Source organism: Chlamydotis macqueenii, chromosome Z (assembly GCF_036417535.1).
Source record: "Chlamydotis macqueenii isolate bChlMac1 chromosome Z, bChlMac1.mat, whole genome shotgun sequence".
NCBI classification, from domain to species: domain Eukaryota; kingdom Metazoa; phylum Chordata; class Aves; order Otidiformes; family Otididae; genus Chlamydotis; species Chlamydotis macqueenii.
This window is the reverse complement of record NC_141593.1, coordinates 29,173,629-29,190,464: the sequence shown is the minus strand read 5'-3', so window position 1 is coordinate 29,190,464 and position 16,836 is coordinate 29,173,629. Positions and strand designations below refer to the sequence as shown.

The following is a 16,836-nucleotide window of genomic DNA, read 5'->3' as shown; positions in this document are numbered from 1 at the left end:
CAGTCTGGTCTGAGGCTCTGGAACAATACAAGCTTTAAAGCCAACAGCTATAGATGAATTTAAGTAACTGTCTTGAAAGCTGCTCATGAGTTTATTCAGGGATGTTCCTTTTTTTTTGGGGGGGGGGGAGGGTGAGGATGGTGGTGTGTTTTTTGTTTTTTTTATATATAGGGAACAATAATATGAAAAAAGTTACGAAAGAGTGGTTAAGTACCTTATGTCTCACCTGTTTAGTTAGCTTCAGCCTCACTTGTGGGCTTTTTTGAATTCTCTTCTCAGTGCGCACTGGTACGAAATTCCTCAAGATTACTTATGTCAGGTGGTGTATGAAAATAGAAAACGCAGCAAGTTGTACCTTTCTTTCAGAAGGGTATGAGAAAGCTCCTCCCCTTTCTGTGACTACTTTTGCCACTCTCTGTAAGCTGGCCTGGATCTCACTGCCCACTAGAGTATCTCAACGCTCTTCAGCTCTAGGTTAGGAAACTGATGGCACAGAAAGTTGGGTCTGTGGCCTTTGTCTTGGGGCTTCTCCTTCCTCCAGCTTACCACCCTCATCACCCATCATGTTTTATAATATCATTATAGCTGTAGACAACTTCTCCCCTGTTTATAATGAAAAGAAGGAGCCGCTTCTGTGTAGGTTCTGGCTAGATCATGCATTCATGTATTTGTTTACTTAGCAGTGGATCTCAACCTGTAGCTTACAGACACTTCAGCTCTAAAACCATACTAGTGAAAAATGAGCTTACTTTGGTTGACAAAAGTGATGGTGAAAAATATCCTCAGAAATGTGACTTAAGTAGTTTTGCAGGTATACACTGAGAGGATTTTTTTTTTTTTTTTTTTTTTTTTAAATGGGTAGCAAGGAATGCAGCAGAGTTGCTGTCTTTCAGAGGCAATTAATTTTGTACAGGATGAAAACCAGATCAAGACTTAACGATATGCAAATGCTGGTGAAGAAGAAAATCAGATGATGGCTTTCTGTACCATTAAGTGCATTAAACAGGCCAAGCTGGCAAGAACCAGGGCAGCCACTTTTATGTGTGCAGGATAAGCAAAGTGAGGGAGGAGACTGAGCTGGAATTCCATTGAAAATGTTCACTCTCAACTAGTTAAATGGCCCATTTTTCGTCTGTTTAGGTTGAGGTAATAGGGAGTGTTTGTAGAGGGCTGAGCCTCTTGTGGTGGGTTAAACTTGTCTGGCTGCAAAAAGTGCCCACCAAACTGTTTTTTTCACACCCTCTTCTCAGCAGGCCAGGAAGAGAAAATATGATGAAAAAAAGCTCATGAGTTGAGACAGGGAGAATGGTTATCATAAGAGGCAAAACAAATTGGCCTTGGGGAAAAATAATTTAATTTATTGCCAATTAAAAATAAAGTAGTATAGCAACAAACAAAGAGAAAAATAAAAATAGCCTCCTCTTTCTTCCCAGATTCAGCTTCACTGTTCTACTTCCTCTTCCACAGCAGTGCAGAGAAATCAGGGCTGGTCAGGCCACGGTTGTGTCATGGGCAGTCTGTCACAGTTTCTCTCCTGCTTCTTCCTCCTCACATTATTCCCCTGTTCCAATATGGGGTCCTTCCCACAGGGTACAGCCTTGATTCCATTAACCACTCCAGTGTGCATCCTCCTCTCAAGGCGGTGGTCCTCCATGGGCCGCAGTTCTGCCAGAAAACCTGCTTCTGCATGGGCTCTCCATGGCCTGCAGCTTCCTTCAGGGCTCATCCACCTGCTCTGCTGTGGGGTCTGCCCCAGGCTACAGTGTGTTGGCAATAGTGGGTTGCAGGGGAACAGCCTGCCTCACCATGGTGTAAAAAGATTCAACTGCTAAGCAACAGCAGCAGTCTAGTAAGGTACTAACATTACGAATGTTAGCACATCGGCTAATGTACGTGTTTACTTGTACAGATCCACAGGCTGCAGCAGATCTCTGCTCCAGAGCCTGGAGCATCTCATCCTGCTCCTCCTTTAGGGGCCTGGCTGTCTGCAGGACTGTTCCTCACATTTTTTTTTTTTCCTCAGTGATTGCTCTCACAGCTGCTGCACAGCATTTTTTACCTCTTGTTAAATATATTATCAGACAGGAGGCAGCAGCTTGGCTGATGGGCTCAGCTGTGTGCCATGGTGGGTCTGTTGCAAGTGGTTATCTGTGTCTGACACAGGGGCCGCTTCTAGGGTCTACTCACCAAGGCCACCTCTGCAGCCCTATTTGCTACCCACACCTTTGCCCGCTAAACCCAATACACCTCTTTTCAAAACAAAAGATGGATGTAACTTTAAAGATGTAGTAATAAGGCAATTTTTTAGCTTAGAAACTTTATAATTTCATCCTGTAAAATAGGCCATGGGGGTATGATCTTCATCAGGTAGTTTCTCTGAGAGCTTTGTTTTTCTGAGACAGTCTACTTGAATGCAATGGCTTGAAGTCAGAGGTATAGTTATTTTCCACAGCAGTAACTTCAAGTAAAGTTGAATACATTTGTCTTTTAATTACAGGTATAACAGCAGTTAAATTGAAATACAAAATTAGCATGTAAGATTTGCATAGACATACTTACTACTAAAGAAGTACAAATTTCTAAAATGTCACAACTAAAAAGATTTAACTGCTAAACAACAGTAGCACAGTAGTAAGATACTAATATTAAGAATGTTATTATATCAGTTAATGTATGTGTTTACTTGTACAGATCCAAAACCTGAACAGCAGAAAGCTGATCAGGAAGAGCTTGGCTTACACCATTACCACAGAATCACAGAAAAATATTAACTTGAAGCACAGTTTTTATTTCTTTTAACATAGATTAAGCAGATTTTTTATCATATAAAAGCTTTAAGTATCCCCTTATAACAATAATGGATTTTGACGTCAGATCACAACAGGCTTGTAGATATGATAGACATTATCTGTAACCAGTAGCTACAATGCAGACTAAGCTTAATGCTGGGACTCTTGAACCGGAATTCTTCCCTATAATTTCAACTCTTAAATGGAAATTCAAGATGGATTCACTAAAATCTCCGGCTTTCCAAGTAATACTCACAATTATTGCACTTGCACTGGTTGTACTGGCTTAGTAAAGCCATTCTAAAGCAACAGTTTAATATTTGTACACTTTTAAAGCACTTGATCTTATCTACAAAGGAAATAAAGATGATAAAATCACAATTTATTTCAACTTAATTATGAATATTCTTAATTTTCAAAATGGATGCGCATTTAGTAACTACACTAGAAAAGCAACAGATGCTCTAACTACCCTATGATGACTAGTTTGGTCCGTATCAGTAATCAAGTGATGTTATAAAAAATAAACTAGTTTATTTTTTATAAAATGAGTAATGTTGCATTTTTGTTCAGATTGCACAGTACAAACAAGCTAATATCTAAATTAATACTGTTACAGGTAGTTATTACATAGGGACAGCAGCTAGAAAAAATAAGTACCTCCAAGCAACAGACTTCTGCAGCCAGCTTTCCATTAACATTGTATGAAAGTTAAATATGTCTTAGTTACAAGTACGCATCTTACAAAATGTTTGAAAAATGTTTAAGTATGAGCTGTTAAACTAATTTTCCATAGCAAGAGTATATGATTATTTACATTTTTAAAAATCTATTTTTCAGAAAGGAATTTACAATGAAATAAATAACCTTCAGCAATCCCTTAAACCCAACTGCAAGATCTGTAAGTGGCAGTAAAAAACAGGTAAGCCACCTTGTGTCAAGGGTAGGTCAGTAAAGTATGCCTCATCCAGAAAGAAGTGCAACTCTGCTTTAACTTTACTAGTAATCTAGAAACATGCACAATACATACAGGTACCTTCAAATATGGTACAACCTTGAATCTTTGTACAAGAGTATTCACAAAACATACAATATATTTTACAGTCCTTTAATACAAAATATCGATATCAAACCAATCCGAACTGCATTGATCAGACATTTCTTAGGCAGGCAAGCTGCAAAGGATAAGTTTTTAAATTTAATCCCCGCTTCACCTTTTAAACTCAAGCAAGGCGTAAGTAGTTTCTTCAGAACGTGTTGGTCATGTAAAGGTACTGATGAACATTAGCTGAATCTGTCTCCATATGTATTCACTGTCTCTCAATGCTATTAAAATATCAAAACCTAAAGCTGCAGTCTGAAGATTGCATCAAAAAAAAAATCTTGCCTCCTTTAAAAATTATTAGATGAAACTGCTGCTTAGTTATCCCCACTAAAAATTTCAAAGATTGAAATATAAAGAAAAAAAAGAAGAAAAAAAAAAAAAAAAAAGAGTTCAAATCCAAAACATGGAAGCATGTCTAAGAGCTGGTTTGCTTCCTTTCACACCTGATGCTTGGGAAGTTGTTCATCTTCCGTTTAAGACACAATACAGTCATAACTGCCTTCTTGAAATGAATCCTCGTCCTCTGTCTTAGACTTGTCCTCTTCGTGCCTGCTTGCACTGCTGTTGCCAGCATCACTCTGAGGATTAGTGCCATGGCTAGATGAAGTCCTGCTTTCCTCAGCTCTGGGGTTCGCTTGTTCAGGAACTTTAGAAGGATTCACTGGCTGAAAAGCTTCAGGCTGTACTTGCTCTTCTGTTATTTCACTTAGTTTCTGGATCTGTGGTTTGATGATATTTAGAAATGGCTTGTACCCAGGGCTAGGAAAACAATGGTATAGAACACCATGAGTGAATTAAACAATAGTACTTCTGTCATATCCTTGAAAAGCAGCATTTCTTGGGAGATGTTTAATATAAGTAAGTGTCTTCTATAATCCTTCCTGTACAGAAACTTTTTTTTTAAATAGAGGGGAAAAGGCAACATAATCAAACACTAAAAGGTTGGGTTTTGTTTTTTTTTTTTTCCAGTTTAATCACAACTGTATTAAGTGACAGTCTTGAAATTTTCTGCAAAAGTGCTTTTAAATAATTGTATCAGCTAGGTCTGAGATAAGCCATAAGTTATTTTTTAGGTAATAACTATCTACAACTGGAATGAAAATGAAGGTGAAAAATAACACTTACCAATCTGTAGAAGCCCATTTGTCAACAGCATATAAGCCAGTCTTGATATTCTGACAGATTTCTCTGTCAATATCAGAGGATTGCATTATACTGAAAACCTGGTTGATTACTGAAGATTCTCGGAGGATAAGGCCTATGATAATGCACCAATCCAGACATCCTGCTTCCATGAAGATATGTAGCAAGTACCTACATAGAAAAACAGTCTGCTTACTTCTTTGTCCGTTCTGAAGACAAAATCCCAGTGTGATTCTGTAGATGGTGCTTCTTTCTACTAATGCTGCATACTAGTAATTTTAAGTTTCAAATGCAAAGATTTCATTACTTACCGCAGCTGGACCTGTGACTTGTGCGGTCCTTTACTCGCCAGTTCTAGAGAGATATGTTCAAGCTCTGACTGAGTTAAACCTAGACTGGAGAAGTTTTCATCCACCATGGTCCAGTCACCATCCACCATAGAACTTGTTTCAGTCAGGTCTGTTGCTGAACCTATGCTGCATTCGTCACCTATCAAAAACACTCAGAAACATAAGGGAAAAAGAAACTACTTACTTTAGTAAAACTCAATTTCTGAACTACTTCCTACAGGAATTGACAAATTACACAGTAATGCTTTGCTGTTTTTATCACAGTGCTAAGTTACTTCAGGGATACTCTTCATCCCACTTCAGCATTATTCTTGTCATACTATATGGTAGAATGATTACTGCAGGAATGCAGTAGTTTTTCTATCAAATAAAAATAATTCTGCAGAACAATATCAATAAGAGATCCTAAAGGTGTGTTGGCAATCATCCTAAGAGCACGGCGACAGTATCTTACAGGCTGTAATCCTAGAACTAAGTCTGTAGGAAGGGTTGCAGTGTGTCTAAAGATCGTGCTTTCTTAACCTTTAACTTTGTTAAAAATGAAGATGCAATACCAAGTTCTTTTCTTCATACAAAACCCTGAAGATTCAGGATGCTTGGTAAGATAAATATTTACCTGCACTAAGTACAAAAAGAGGTAAATGTTTATATTAAAAATATGAAGAGTAGATGTAGCAATAGAATTTTCACAGGAAAGCTAAAACCACCACTATGGAGGTGAGTGATGAAGGCACCCACCCTCCAGAACAGTTTCCCTATTAAAGTAGATGCATCTTTTCTGTTGAAAGTGTTTAGAAAGTCAGAAAGTGATTTTATTAACTTCTTGCCCACAAATACCACTGCTGGATTACTTATTTGTGAAATTATTATTAGAATTCAGCTTGCAATGCTGTAAAGACTATTGACTTAGTTTGGCTTTAGAAATAAACTGCTTCAAAACGCATACCGAAGTCCATTGAACTCAAAGGTCTTCATCCAGCTCAGAAAAAGAGAGATACTTGTTTATAGAAACAGCGGTAGTGGCAGACAGCAGTACAAGACAGTGCAATGAAAAGAGAAATAAGCTTTCCCCATACAAATTATGCTTTTTTTTTTTTTTGTAGAGTTCTGTAACAAACTTACTTCAACCTAATGCATTCTTGTAGTGGCTAGAAGTAATAAACAAGAGCAACAGGAGTGAAAATAGAATGAGGCGGTGCCCAAGCAGAGGGAAAGAACCTCACTCTTTCTTCATTTTTTAAGTAGAAGCTCCAAGTGCTCTTACTCCCACAGGAGGCCCTAGCACCTTGGGGAGACTGTAGTTCACACTTAGGTACTTAGGTCTTTCCCCTAATACAGTGAAAATCACATGACGTAGACACCCTATGCTTGGTCAAACAAACATTTCCTGTTTCTGACTGCAGTCGGAAAAGATGCATAGAGAATAAAATTCCCCTTCATATTTTTGTAAGCTGATCATATATTTGAGCTTTTAAAATTGACTTAGACAAAGCCATAGGAAAACAGAAAACGACATCCTCAATAAAGAATGTATCTAGTATCTTTCTAAAGAAATCCAAAAAAACAAAGTTCATGCATTAGAACAGTGCCAACCTGTGCAAGAGGCCACCTAGTGCAAGAGCCAAACTTAGAACACTCTTCCTAGCCAGACTGTAAGAATACTAAATTTGAAGTTACCACCACAGACAGGAACTTCAGCAAATACGAATTTCATATTCTACTTGAAGTACTTAAAGATGTATGACATGGGCATTATCTTTCTGCTGTAAAAATTTCAGTTTCACTTTTAAACAAATCCTTTTTTTTCCCCCTAAATTATGGTTATTAGCAGTTGAGAAGCAACAACACAGCAGTGGCATGCAAATATCAAAATATAAGTGCATAATTCCAGGTGCATTTTTCCAGTGAGCAGACAGAAGGAAGAGTAACTAACCTTTACTTAGCAAAGGAGAAAGGAATGCATCTTGCATGTGTGGTCCATGGGATGAAACTGTGTCAATCTCTCTCTGAGAGGAGCTGATGGTGCCAAGCCAGCTGCGACTCCGAGGTGTGTTTGAAACCCCCGTGTCCACTTCCATGTTTACAAAGGTATCTGCAGATTGAGATTTTAGCAGCTGCTCCCCCACAGCTAAAAAAGAGAGCCCAAAAAAGACAGGTCACATAACCATTGAAAAGGAAATTTGGAAAGTTCTCTCCTGGCGTTACAGAAAACTAAAACTTGTATCCAAGTTAATATTCAACTAGTTTACTGAGGGATCACCAAAAGCAAGGGAATGCAGCAAGTTTAGGTATTTCAAGAATTTCTGATCAGCTTTTTATGTCAGCACTGGAGCAAAAGAAGCATCACCTGATAAAGTGTTAGCATCAATAGAACTAAATAACGGTGCTGCTAACACCAAAAAGAGGAAGACTCAGCAGCTAGTATCAAGTTTGCCCTAAGAAGGTAAACTAGTTAACTGAGAGATTAATAATACAAATGAGGTTTACAGCAAGTTCTCAAAATTGTCCTTGAACACAAAGCAAGTTTCAAATATTAGGAATATTACTTTTTAAAATAAAAAAAAAGTTATACAAATCCTCATCTAAAGACTACATAAGAATGTTGATTTTTGTTATTTTCTTTAGCAGAATTTACATCAGAGACAACATCCATGTTCAACTCAACATCTGCACAAGTGATATCCAGTTCAGTGCACCTAAGAAAGCAAGAAAGCTCAACAGAAAAAGTAGTGTAATCAGACTACACAAGAGATGCCGTCTGTGCTAAACAGAATCCCTTCAAAAAAACACATCCTGTGTGAGAAAGCTGTGCAGGTGGCAAGCCTGAGCCTGTTCTTTGCTTTGCTGAACTGAGGTACAACAGATTCAGACTGATGGGTGTACAGCAGAGAAACCTAGTCCAAATCAACTCAGATGTTGCAGCACCTGTCTTGTACTTTCCATTCTTGAAAGGTGAATTAATGGACGAAGCTGGTATGACTGGAAATGGCCAGAGGAAATCCTTGTGTAGCTTTTTCAGAGCAAACACAAAATCCTCCACGCGGGCAGCTCTGGCTCGCTCCTTGCACAGCCAGCCAATCAACTCAAAGCCTAATTGAGCAGCAAAGCAGCCAAGGTCTTTTAGCTTGATTTCTTCTAGCAGACGCCGAGCATGCCGCCAGAGCATCATGTCAATGTACATGTTCTCGGCACAGTCGCTGTCTTTACTCCACCTATAGACAGACCAGAGAACAATGACATTAAGACTGATAAAATGGAGTCATAAAGGCTGTTGGCTACAACCGCAGTACATTAAATGACTAGAGTAATAGTGGGAGCTTTCTATACACCAACAAAAGCAGTTTCCACTATTCTTCGCTATTTATGTTCTCTAAAAGATGCCACTGCCTCCACAGGCAAGTGAAATAAGGGAAGGAAGTTACAACAGCAGCAGTGTCCACAGAGTACTAAACTATTAGCAATACAGAAAAAAAAAGTTAAGAAGGAGAGTTAAAAGGCAGATGCCATTGCACAGTGCCTTCTGAGAAACAGGTTTAGAGAACAAGTCAAGTATCAGTCTAGGACCATTCCTATCAAAACTCTTAAGATTGTACTCTCAATGGAAAATTTTTAAATAAAAGCATTTGAATTTGTACTAAGATTGTTTTGGAGGTCTTATAAGGGGAAAAAAAAGCCAAAACCAAGATAACAATGAATCCCAGTTCAGTGCTGCTTCTGAACACTAATACCAATCAACATGAATTCTGGATAGAGCATTTTAAGAGGGATTCACCCCAAGGTGTAAAAGGTTCTATTTGTGGCTTGGCAACACACTACTAGATCAAGATCTGCACAGTAACACAGTGCAATGTATACTACCATGCTGCAGTACTGAGAACTGTTCAAGATGTATCTTTCAGCAAAACAGATCCTTCAGATATAAGGCATGCGGTCTCACTAGCTATTTAAAGTACTACAAATGCATCCAGGGGATTCAGAGGCTTTTGGTCAGCCAATATCCATGTGAGCGTTCCTGTGTATATATACACACAGACACACACACACACGTTTTCATGTGTGAGAATATGTTCTCCCAAGAACGTAAAAGAGGCACAGACATTACAAGAGTCAGGAAAAGAAAAATGCAGAAGGATGTGAACAAAGACTATGACAAATCTAACTCTATCATATAACGTACTTCTGTAAGTTAAATTGGTTAAGAGAGTACAATACTAACAAAGTGGGGAAGGAGAGGACATTATTACTTATTACCTTTTTCCAGATGGGCCAGAGGGCATACTCAGTGTTTTTGTCAAGTTAAATTTGCTATGGAGATTCTCTGCTGATTGAGATAAACTAATGCTGCGATGTCTGAAGAACTCAAAGCCACTACTTGAACTAGGTTCCTAAAACCAAGAAAACCCAAACATACAGTCAAAGAAGCAAACATGCTAATAATAGCAAGATTACTCATACAGGGTTTGATGCACAGTATTTACTATTTTTTATCACAAACCTGAGTTGTTGGTGTAGCTGGAGGTGTCTCTGTTTCTCCAGAGCCAATGGCTTTAAGAAATCTGATCATATGACGACAAAGATCCCACTTTCCCTGCTCTAAGGCAGTATTAAATAGGAGAGTAGCATGTTGCCTGCTAACTGCTGGAACTTCCATATTCTGAAAGTAACAAAGTATAATTAAGTCATTTGGTTTTGCTATTGAGCAATGAAAGTCCTATGAAGTCATGCCACATCATGTCACATTCAAGCACAGCAGAGATTAGAAAAAGCAAATTTCATGCTGCTGTTTTCCTTTCTATAACAGTGAACTAACTACTTATATTGCATGATATTCCCCCCTTCATATCTGACATAATGTCAACAGAAAACTGTTGAAATAAAGTTTGTTTAACATTGTTAACTTTAGCATGACAATATTTTTTAAATACTACAACATTAGTAAATATCAGTTCTCTTGCAATATGTGAGGTACCCTTACCTGTAGGATAATAAGGTAAGAGGCAGCTGTGTCCAAGTCCTGGGCCATTAAGCACTCTTCAAATAAGTCCTTCGGGTTTCCAACAGCAGCAAAAAGGTAATTCCACAGGGCATATTCCGTCTTCCTAGCACAATGAACAACTGTCTGCAGGAAGAGGGGGAACTCTGTAATGAACTTTGCCACAGTGGGAAGCAGAGGGTCGGGAATGGGTTCCCGCGAGGTAGCTTCTTCTTCCAGCACTTCATGAAGCATCAGTTCTAGTACATGAGGAAAGTATGGTAACGTGGCACAGGAGTGGGCCAAAAGCAAGGCTTGTTCACCGAGGTTCCTAACCAAGAGCTGGCGTAAAATGTGATGGAGGTAGATCTGAGAGGTTCTCTCAACAATGGAGAAAGGAAAGAGAACCTCTAAGTGTTCTCGAGCACTGGTTTGAGTGTATAAACAGTCATAGAGCACAGTGTCATTAACAGCACCAAGAACCAAGGCATCTTCAAACAAAACAGCCAATGGATATATGTTGATGTGGAAAGGCAGCATGATCCGTCTTGACAGAAAGGAATGTGGTTTTCGATGATCTCTGGGAAACAGAGGAAGCCAGACCTTCATGCCTGCCCCACCACAGCTGAGCCACAGAGCCTCCAATAAGTGGCGTTTCTGTTTGTTGATCCTGCAGGTAGTCCATACATTTTCAACAGACTGGGCTAGGACAACTGGAGCACAAAAAGGCAGCTATTAAAAAAAAAAACAAAAAACAAAACAACTAATCAGAATTCATCTTTTTTTTTTTTTTTTGATCCTCTTCACAAGAACTCTTTTCAGCCAAGAACTACTCTCTTCAAAACATGTTATACTCTAACAAAGAAGAAACAAATCTACTTACCCCTTAACTGCACCCTAGCACCTGGGAAAACACCACTTATTACTTACATTAACTCAAAAGACATTTCTTTCGTTTTTAAAGCTCCTTATACTTAGTCAGGAAGCCAGAGGGGAGAGAATAAGGAAGGAAAATAAAAACCTGGTCTCTGCTTCTGCAGTTAGCCCAAGAGTCTAACCTACAACTGACAAAATTACTACAAACACCAAATTTGCTAGTGTTTGATTGAGCTGAAAAAAACTCTTCGTCTAAGCTTTTCAGATTCCACTATCCCAAAGTGTTTGTTTCACGTAGAAGTGTTTTTCACCAGCACAGAAAAATTCAAAAGTTCAGTCACTGTTTTCTATTATTGTTGGTTTTAGGCACTTTCTAAACATACTTTTTAAAAAAAAGATAATGTTCCATAAACATACAGAACAGTTTTAGACAGACTGGAGATTTACTGTCATTAGTGCATACCAAATTTTGCAAAGGATCTTTATGCTTAAAACTCCTATCTTTCACTGCAATACAAGTAGTAAGCGCAAGTAGTAAATACTTCAATTAGACGTTCACACAATTAAGTCGTAACATTTCACAGATTCCTAAAGGAGGAAAAAAATAATAAAAATCGCAGGAGTAGAGATTTACTTCCAGCTAACAATTCAGACCGTAAGCTGACACTGCCTTGCATTATAGACCTCTTTTTTATGCCTGGATCACTCCCTTCCACAACTTCTTCAGTTACTGACATCATCTTTGAAGCCATATACAATATTCCACATATATTTACTCACATGCTTCCTTTGATTAGGATTATTATCCTTATCTCGTATCTGGGGTCCAGATCGATCCCTTTGCAACATGATGAGTTGTCCTGCTAAGTTTAGCATAATACTTTCAGCCTCACAAGCCTAAGCATAAAAGAGTATTAGCAAATTATTTAAGCATTTTGAATGCATCCTTTTACCCATAACCACAATAAAAACCCAGAATAAAAAGATTAAATTAACTGCACTGCCATGCAGAGATGACTCACAAACTAATTCAATGCAAAAGGACTCAGAAAAATCAAGCAGAACGAAGTACCTACAGATAGGTTCATTTATGTAGTTCTTGTACAAAGAAGTAAACACTGGGAGGTTTCTTGTTCACTAGACTCATTCCACATGTTTACTTGATACAGGCTTTTTGCAACTATGCGTGTTGGCATGGGCAAGCCAGCAGCATTTTAAGAAAAATAAAGTTCTGTATTCTTATCACTGTGACCACTGTATGATTGCCAGTACCTGACTGCAAAGACTAACACTAGTACACAAGCCAAGAAGATTTGAGCCAAGAAGATATGAGCCACACTTGTACAGCATCTTGAACTTTCAGAAGCTGCAGTTAGAGAAAAATCTTTATAGTTAGATATATCAAGAAAGCAAAAGTATTCTTTCTTAAGATTTATTTCGGAACTGTTTCATGTTAATTTTAAACCCAGTTTCTGGAGCTGATACTATTCCATGCATTAATTTTAGTTTTAAAATACATTGGTAGAAGGCCTGTACAGTAAACTTGCAGCATCAGGGGTGAAGGTCACTAATATGTAACAACACTGAAAAGGCTGACACGCTCTGCTAAGTCAGACACATTGCTTTGTCTACAGTGCAGCATCATATTCAGTGCTAACATCAATATTTTTCTTTTGATCAAGAGGACTGAAAGTTTAATTATATGGGCTCCTAGTTAGAAAGAAAATGGGTAATATTTGTTCAGTCTGATGCTAAGTTTAAAATATCACTAGTGCTCTAAAAAGTTTCAGTAGCTTTTTCTCAAAAGGTCATAGTTCAGGTAGTTCAGGAATAAGTATGCTGCCTCACGGCAAGCTGGACTATACAACCACAAGCATGTTGCTTTTTCTGCCCTTGTCTAAAACCATATCAAAGTCGCAGGGACACATGTTCAGCATGGTGGGACACTAAATTAGAAAGAACTGAAGGAAGCAAACACAAACCTTCAGATTTTACATCTGTGTCACTGCTTTGGTATCTGCCAGTGGCTTTAGTATGTGGAGAAAAATACGTACCTTCACATGTCTATGGGCCTGCCTCACAGACAACACAACTTCCAAACTATCTTAAGGTAGCTGCTCTGATCAGAAAATACGCTTCACACTGCAGCTACTCAAATGGTTAAGCTTAATTTGTTTACACCACAGACAACAAAAATCCAAGTTCTCTTTGCATTGTGCTTTCAGTGGCCTAAATAATTTCCTGGAGTTAAGACAGGGCTTCACCTTCACACCTTAGTCATTGTTTGGCTGTTGGCCTATCTCCTGACATAACTAGTAGGAGAGAATATCTTACTTTATTTCAGTGTAGTAGGAAATTGTCTAGAAGTAACCTTATAGGGTCACATGCCATCTTTTCCTTTTTTCTAGTTATTCTTTGATTAATGGACATATTGCTGCAAGAAAGGCACTTCCTGATGCCATAGATTGCTCTGGTGTTCAAGTTCTAATAAACAATAGAGAAACATACCCTTAACATAGTTAAGTTTTATTTGTCCTCCAAGATTTGGCTTCAAATTTTACAAGACAACAAGAGAAGGTATGAAATAAAACTAAGAGTTTTGATTTTACTTCCATCTCCCCCACCCCCAATTCAAAAATAAAATGTCAAAAAAACCCATGTTCTGCATTTTACTACGTAGGAGAACCACTGATTTTTGACGCATTTATCAGCCAGGTAATCTTTGAGGACTAAACTAACAAATCCAGGCACCAATTTTTTTGAATTCTGAGCACTATAGACCTGTTACCTGCTGAGGCATCTTCAGGGTGATGCCAGTCTCTGTCCTCACCGATGTCAATGTAACAGACACTACAAGAAAAGGATGAGGAATGTACCGAGACATGGACACTTCTTGAAGAACTTGGATACTGGCAGTAGGGTTAAGACTGAAAGGAAAGATGACCATGTTTAGCAATTTTTAAATAGTATTTAACATACAATTCATATCTTGAAGTAAACCTAATGAAAATAAGCAACTTAGCCTCAGCAAACAGTTTACAGACCAAAATGACCTTCCTCTAACCAGGAATCCCATAGGTCCACATATCTACTCTACATAAAGTTACCAAATAAACCTAAGCTGGGCTACTTTATCTTGATAGTTCGGGGAATATAGCTATGAGTGGATAGAAGACAACATCAGATACTTCAGAATAAGACTCTATTCACTCTTCAATAAGACAATTCCAGATTTTGGATTTTGTTAGTGTTTTCTTTGAAAAGCATTAAAAATATTTTCCTCTGAAGTGGATCAACAGCTTGCTTTCTACTTAAAAAAAAAAAAAAAAAAAAGAAAAAGAAAAAGAAAAAGAAAAAGAATGTCCCTTCTTGCTGAAACTGAGATATCACAACTGTAAGAAAAATCACCTGCTTAGACACTTCAAAAAACTATCTGGGAATCTTCATTTCCTTCTTAGGTTCACTAATCTTAAGTGTCTGAAAGAATCTAGCTCTTACATTGCTACTTCTTTTGCACCAAAATAGCTCCCCACAACCACACCACAGACCAAACCTTTTCTCTCTTCACCTCTGTTACTCCACCGCCACCCTCACCAATTCCTACTTCTAATGTTAGAAACATTTTTATTAAGAATATTCCAATATGTAGGTGTCTTTTAGTACCTTTTTCTTCTATTTACATTCCGTTTTCAAGTTCTCGCCAGCTACGACATGTTTGTACAAACAGCTGGAAACACACGTATCTCAGTCACTACCTCCACACCTAATGGGTGTACCTGCATGTATGCAAGTGACAGCAGTCATGAACTATCACTTGTGTATGCAGATAACACTTACCCCTCTGTATTTGAAATCTCACTCCACAAGTTAGCAAACAACAACTTTCTGTTACTGTAAGAATTTACTCAGACTGAGAACAGATTTACAAGTACATTACTGCAAAAGCATTTAAATATTGATACTTACCCTTCCGGCCTTCTCTCAATACTGTAAAGGCAAATGGAACAATCTGCTCTGAACAATATTACAATGTCCCGGAAGACACTCAGTAGTAACGTGTCTGCTTGCACTTTGGTGATGTGTGCAAATGCATTGTCAAGATTAGACGTTCGTAGGTAGATTCTCAGCTACAAGAAACAGGATTAGTCTGAATACAGGTTCTGTTTACCAACAAACCAATAGTAATTCCATGTTCAGTTATTTTCTTTTGTGTGGAACGGCTGTCAAGGGTTTCTAGTAAGACTGGGTTTTTGTTTCATCAAATGTTTTATCCACTGCATTATATTACTGCATCCAAAATGATTAAAGAACAATACAGCCAAATGTGAAGTACACACCAACACACATAAGGAAGGAGTTTTATATATTAGTTTTAAGAAGAAAGAGTGCTGCTGCCAATTTAATTTAAAAGCTTACAAAAGTATCCCAAAATACTGTAAAACTAGATATATGAAAACAGATTTCATGCTAACATGCAAAAATGTCAGTTTTCAAAACAATGAGCAGACTCATGGTAGGCAGCTGAAAATAGTTTTTAATAGCAATTAAAAAAAAAACTTTTCCTTTTCTGCAAAGAACTACTTATATATTAATAAAGGATTTCTGAACATGACCAAAAGCCACGTAGGTATCAACATTTTCATATTTATAGTACTACTGTGGAACAGATCAGATACTCTAAACCTGATTTATTTACTTCGAGGAAAAATACCTCACCTCTTCCTGATGATCATTTAAATTATAACATGCAAGAACAACGAAGTCATTCCACCATGCTAAGCCACCTGTTACCATCATATTTTGCTCCTGAAAAAAAGCAAGCAAACAAACACATATGTACATTCTATGGGTAATTTCTGAAAGCCATACATGATCTCTGCAAACTCTACTGATAGTGGCAAGATAAATCTAGGTATATGAAGTTTTTGTTGTTTAAAAAAACCAAAGTACTGAAGAATAATACATTAAAGATAAATATCATCGTACAAAACACAGCTCCACAGTTCCTTATGCTACTAGCATCCCTAAACTCTTTCAAATTAGCTTTCTGCTTCTAGCCAGAATTTACAAGTTTAGCATCCAAAGCTACATCTCACACAAACTCTCAGATAAGACATATGGGACTAAGTGTCCGACTACACACACTTAGATTTGGAAATCTTTTAATAATCAGACACAAATTATTGTGCCAAAGCCACAAGATAAGTGTTTCAGCCATTTTATGAAAAACACAGGCAAAACCAGAATCTCTAATCTCAAGTGTGTCTACAGGTTGTTTATTTGGAAAAGGTATTTTAAAATTTTCTCCAAGAGTCACATTCCAACAAATACAACTCCACAGCATACCTGAATAGAGTACCATAACCTCTTACCTGGGTAATGTTTCCAAACAGCTTCCATTTTCTGGTCAGTAAAGAATAATGTGCAAAACCAAACTTGCCAACAACAGCTACGTTCTGTCCAAGCTTGTCAATAGCTGAGAACTGTTCAAAGAGGAAAACACCCAGAACTTCAGGAGGGAACTTATTTAAACGATATATCCTATTCAAATACATCACTACAAGGCAATATAATGTCAAGCTTGTAAAGTGTCTTACTGTT

The 16,836-nt window shown here is 37.8% G+C and overlaps 1 protein-coding gene across 8 annotated transcripts in view; it reads right to left on the bottom strand.

The window, feature by feature from the left end:
• Positions 1 to 2,421: 2,421 nt before the first annotated feature.
• Positions 2,422 to 16,836, bottom strand: part of RIC1 (RIC1 partner of RAB6A GEF complex) — a 55,597-nt gene continuing 41,182 nt past the window's right edge. For 4 of the 8 annotated variants that reach the window (XM_086770180.1, XM_086770182.1, XM_086770181.1 and 1 more), the window contains 13 exons: positions 16,608 to 16,718; positions 15,952 to 16,041; positions 15,202 to 15,362; positions 14,024 to 14,162; positions 12,016 to 12,132; positions 10,363 to 11,091; positions 9,883 to 10,041; positions 9,639 to 9,772; positions 8,313 to 8,599; positions 7,321 to 7,515; positions 5,349 to 5,538; positions 5,020 to 5,208; positions 2,422 to 4,653 (listed from right to left, as the gene is read on the bottom strand). In XM_086770180.1, coding sequence (XP_086626306.1) covers positions 4,368 to 4,653; positions 5,020 to 5,208; positions 5,349 to 5,538; positions 7,321 to 7,515; positions 8,313 to 8,599; positions 9,639 to 9,772; positions 9,883 to 10,041; positions 10,363 to 11,091; positions 12,016 to 12,132; positions 14,024 to 14,162; positions 15,202 to 15,362; positions 15,952 to 16,041; positions 16,608 to 16,718 — 2,787 coding nt within the window. In that variant the 3' untranslated portion in view covers positions 2,422 to 4,367. Of the gene's footprint in view, positions 4,654 to 5,019; positions 5,209 to 5,348; positions 5,564 to 7,320; positions 7,516 to 8,312; positions 8,600 to 9,638; positions 9,773 to 9,882; positions 10,042 to 10,362; positions 11,092 to 12,015; positions 12,133 to 14,023; positions 14,163 to 15,201; positions 15,363 to 15,951; positions 16,042 to 16,607; positions 16,719 to 16,836 lie in introns of those variants that run through there. The other 4 variants (XM_086770183.1, XM_086770186.1, XM_086770185.1 and 1 more) reach the window with 4 other exon arrangements.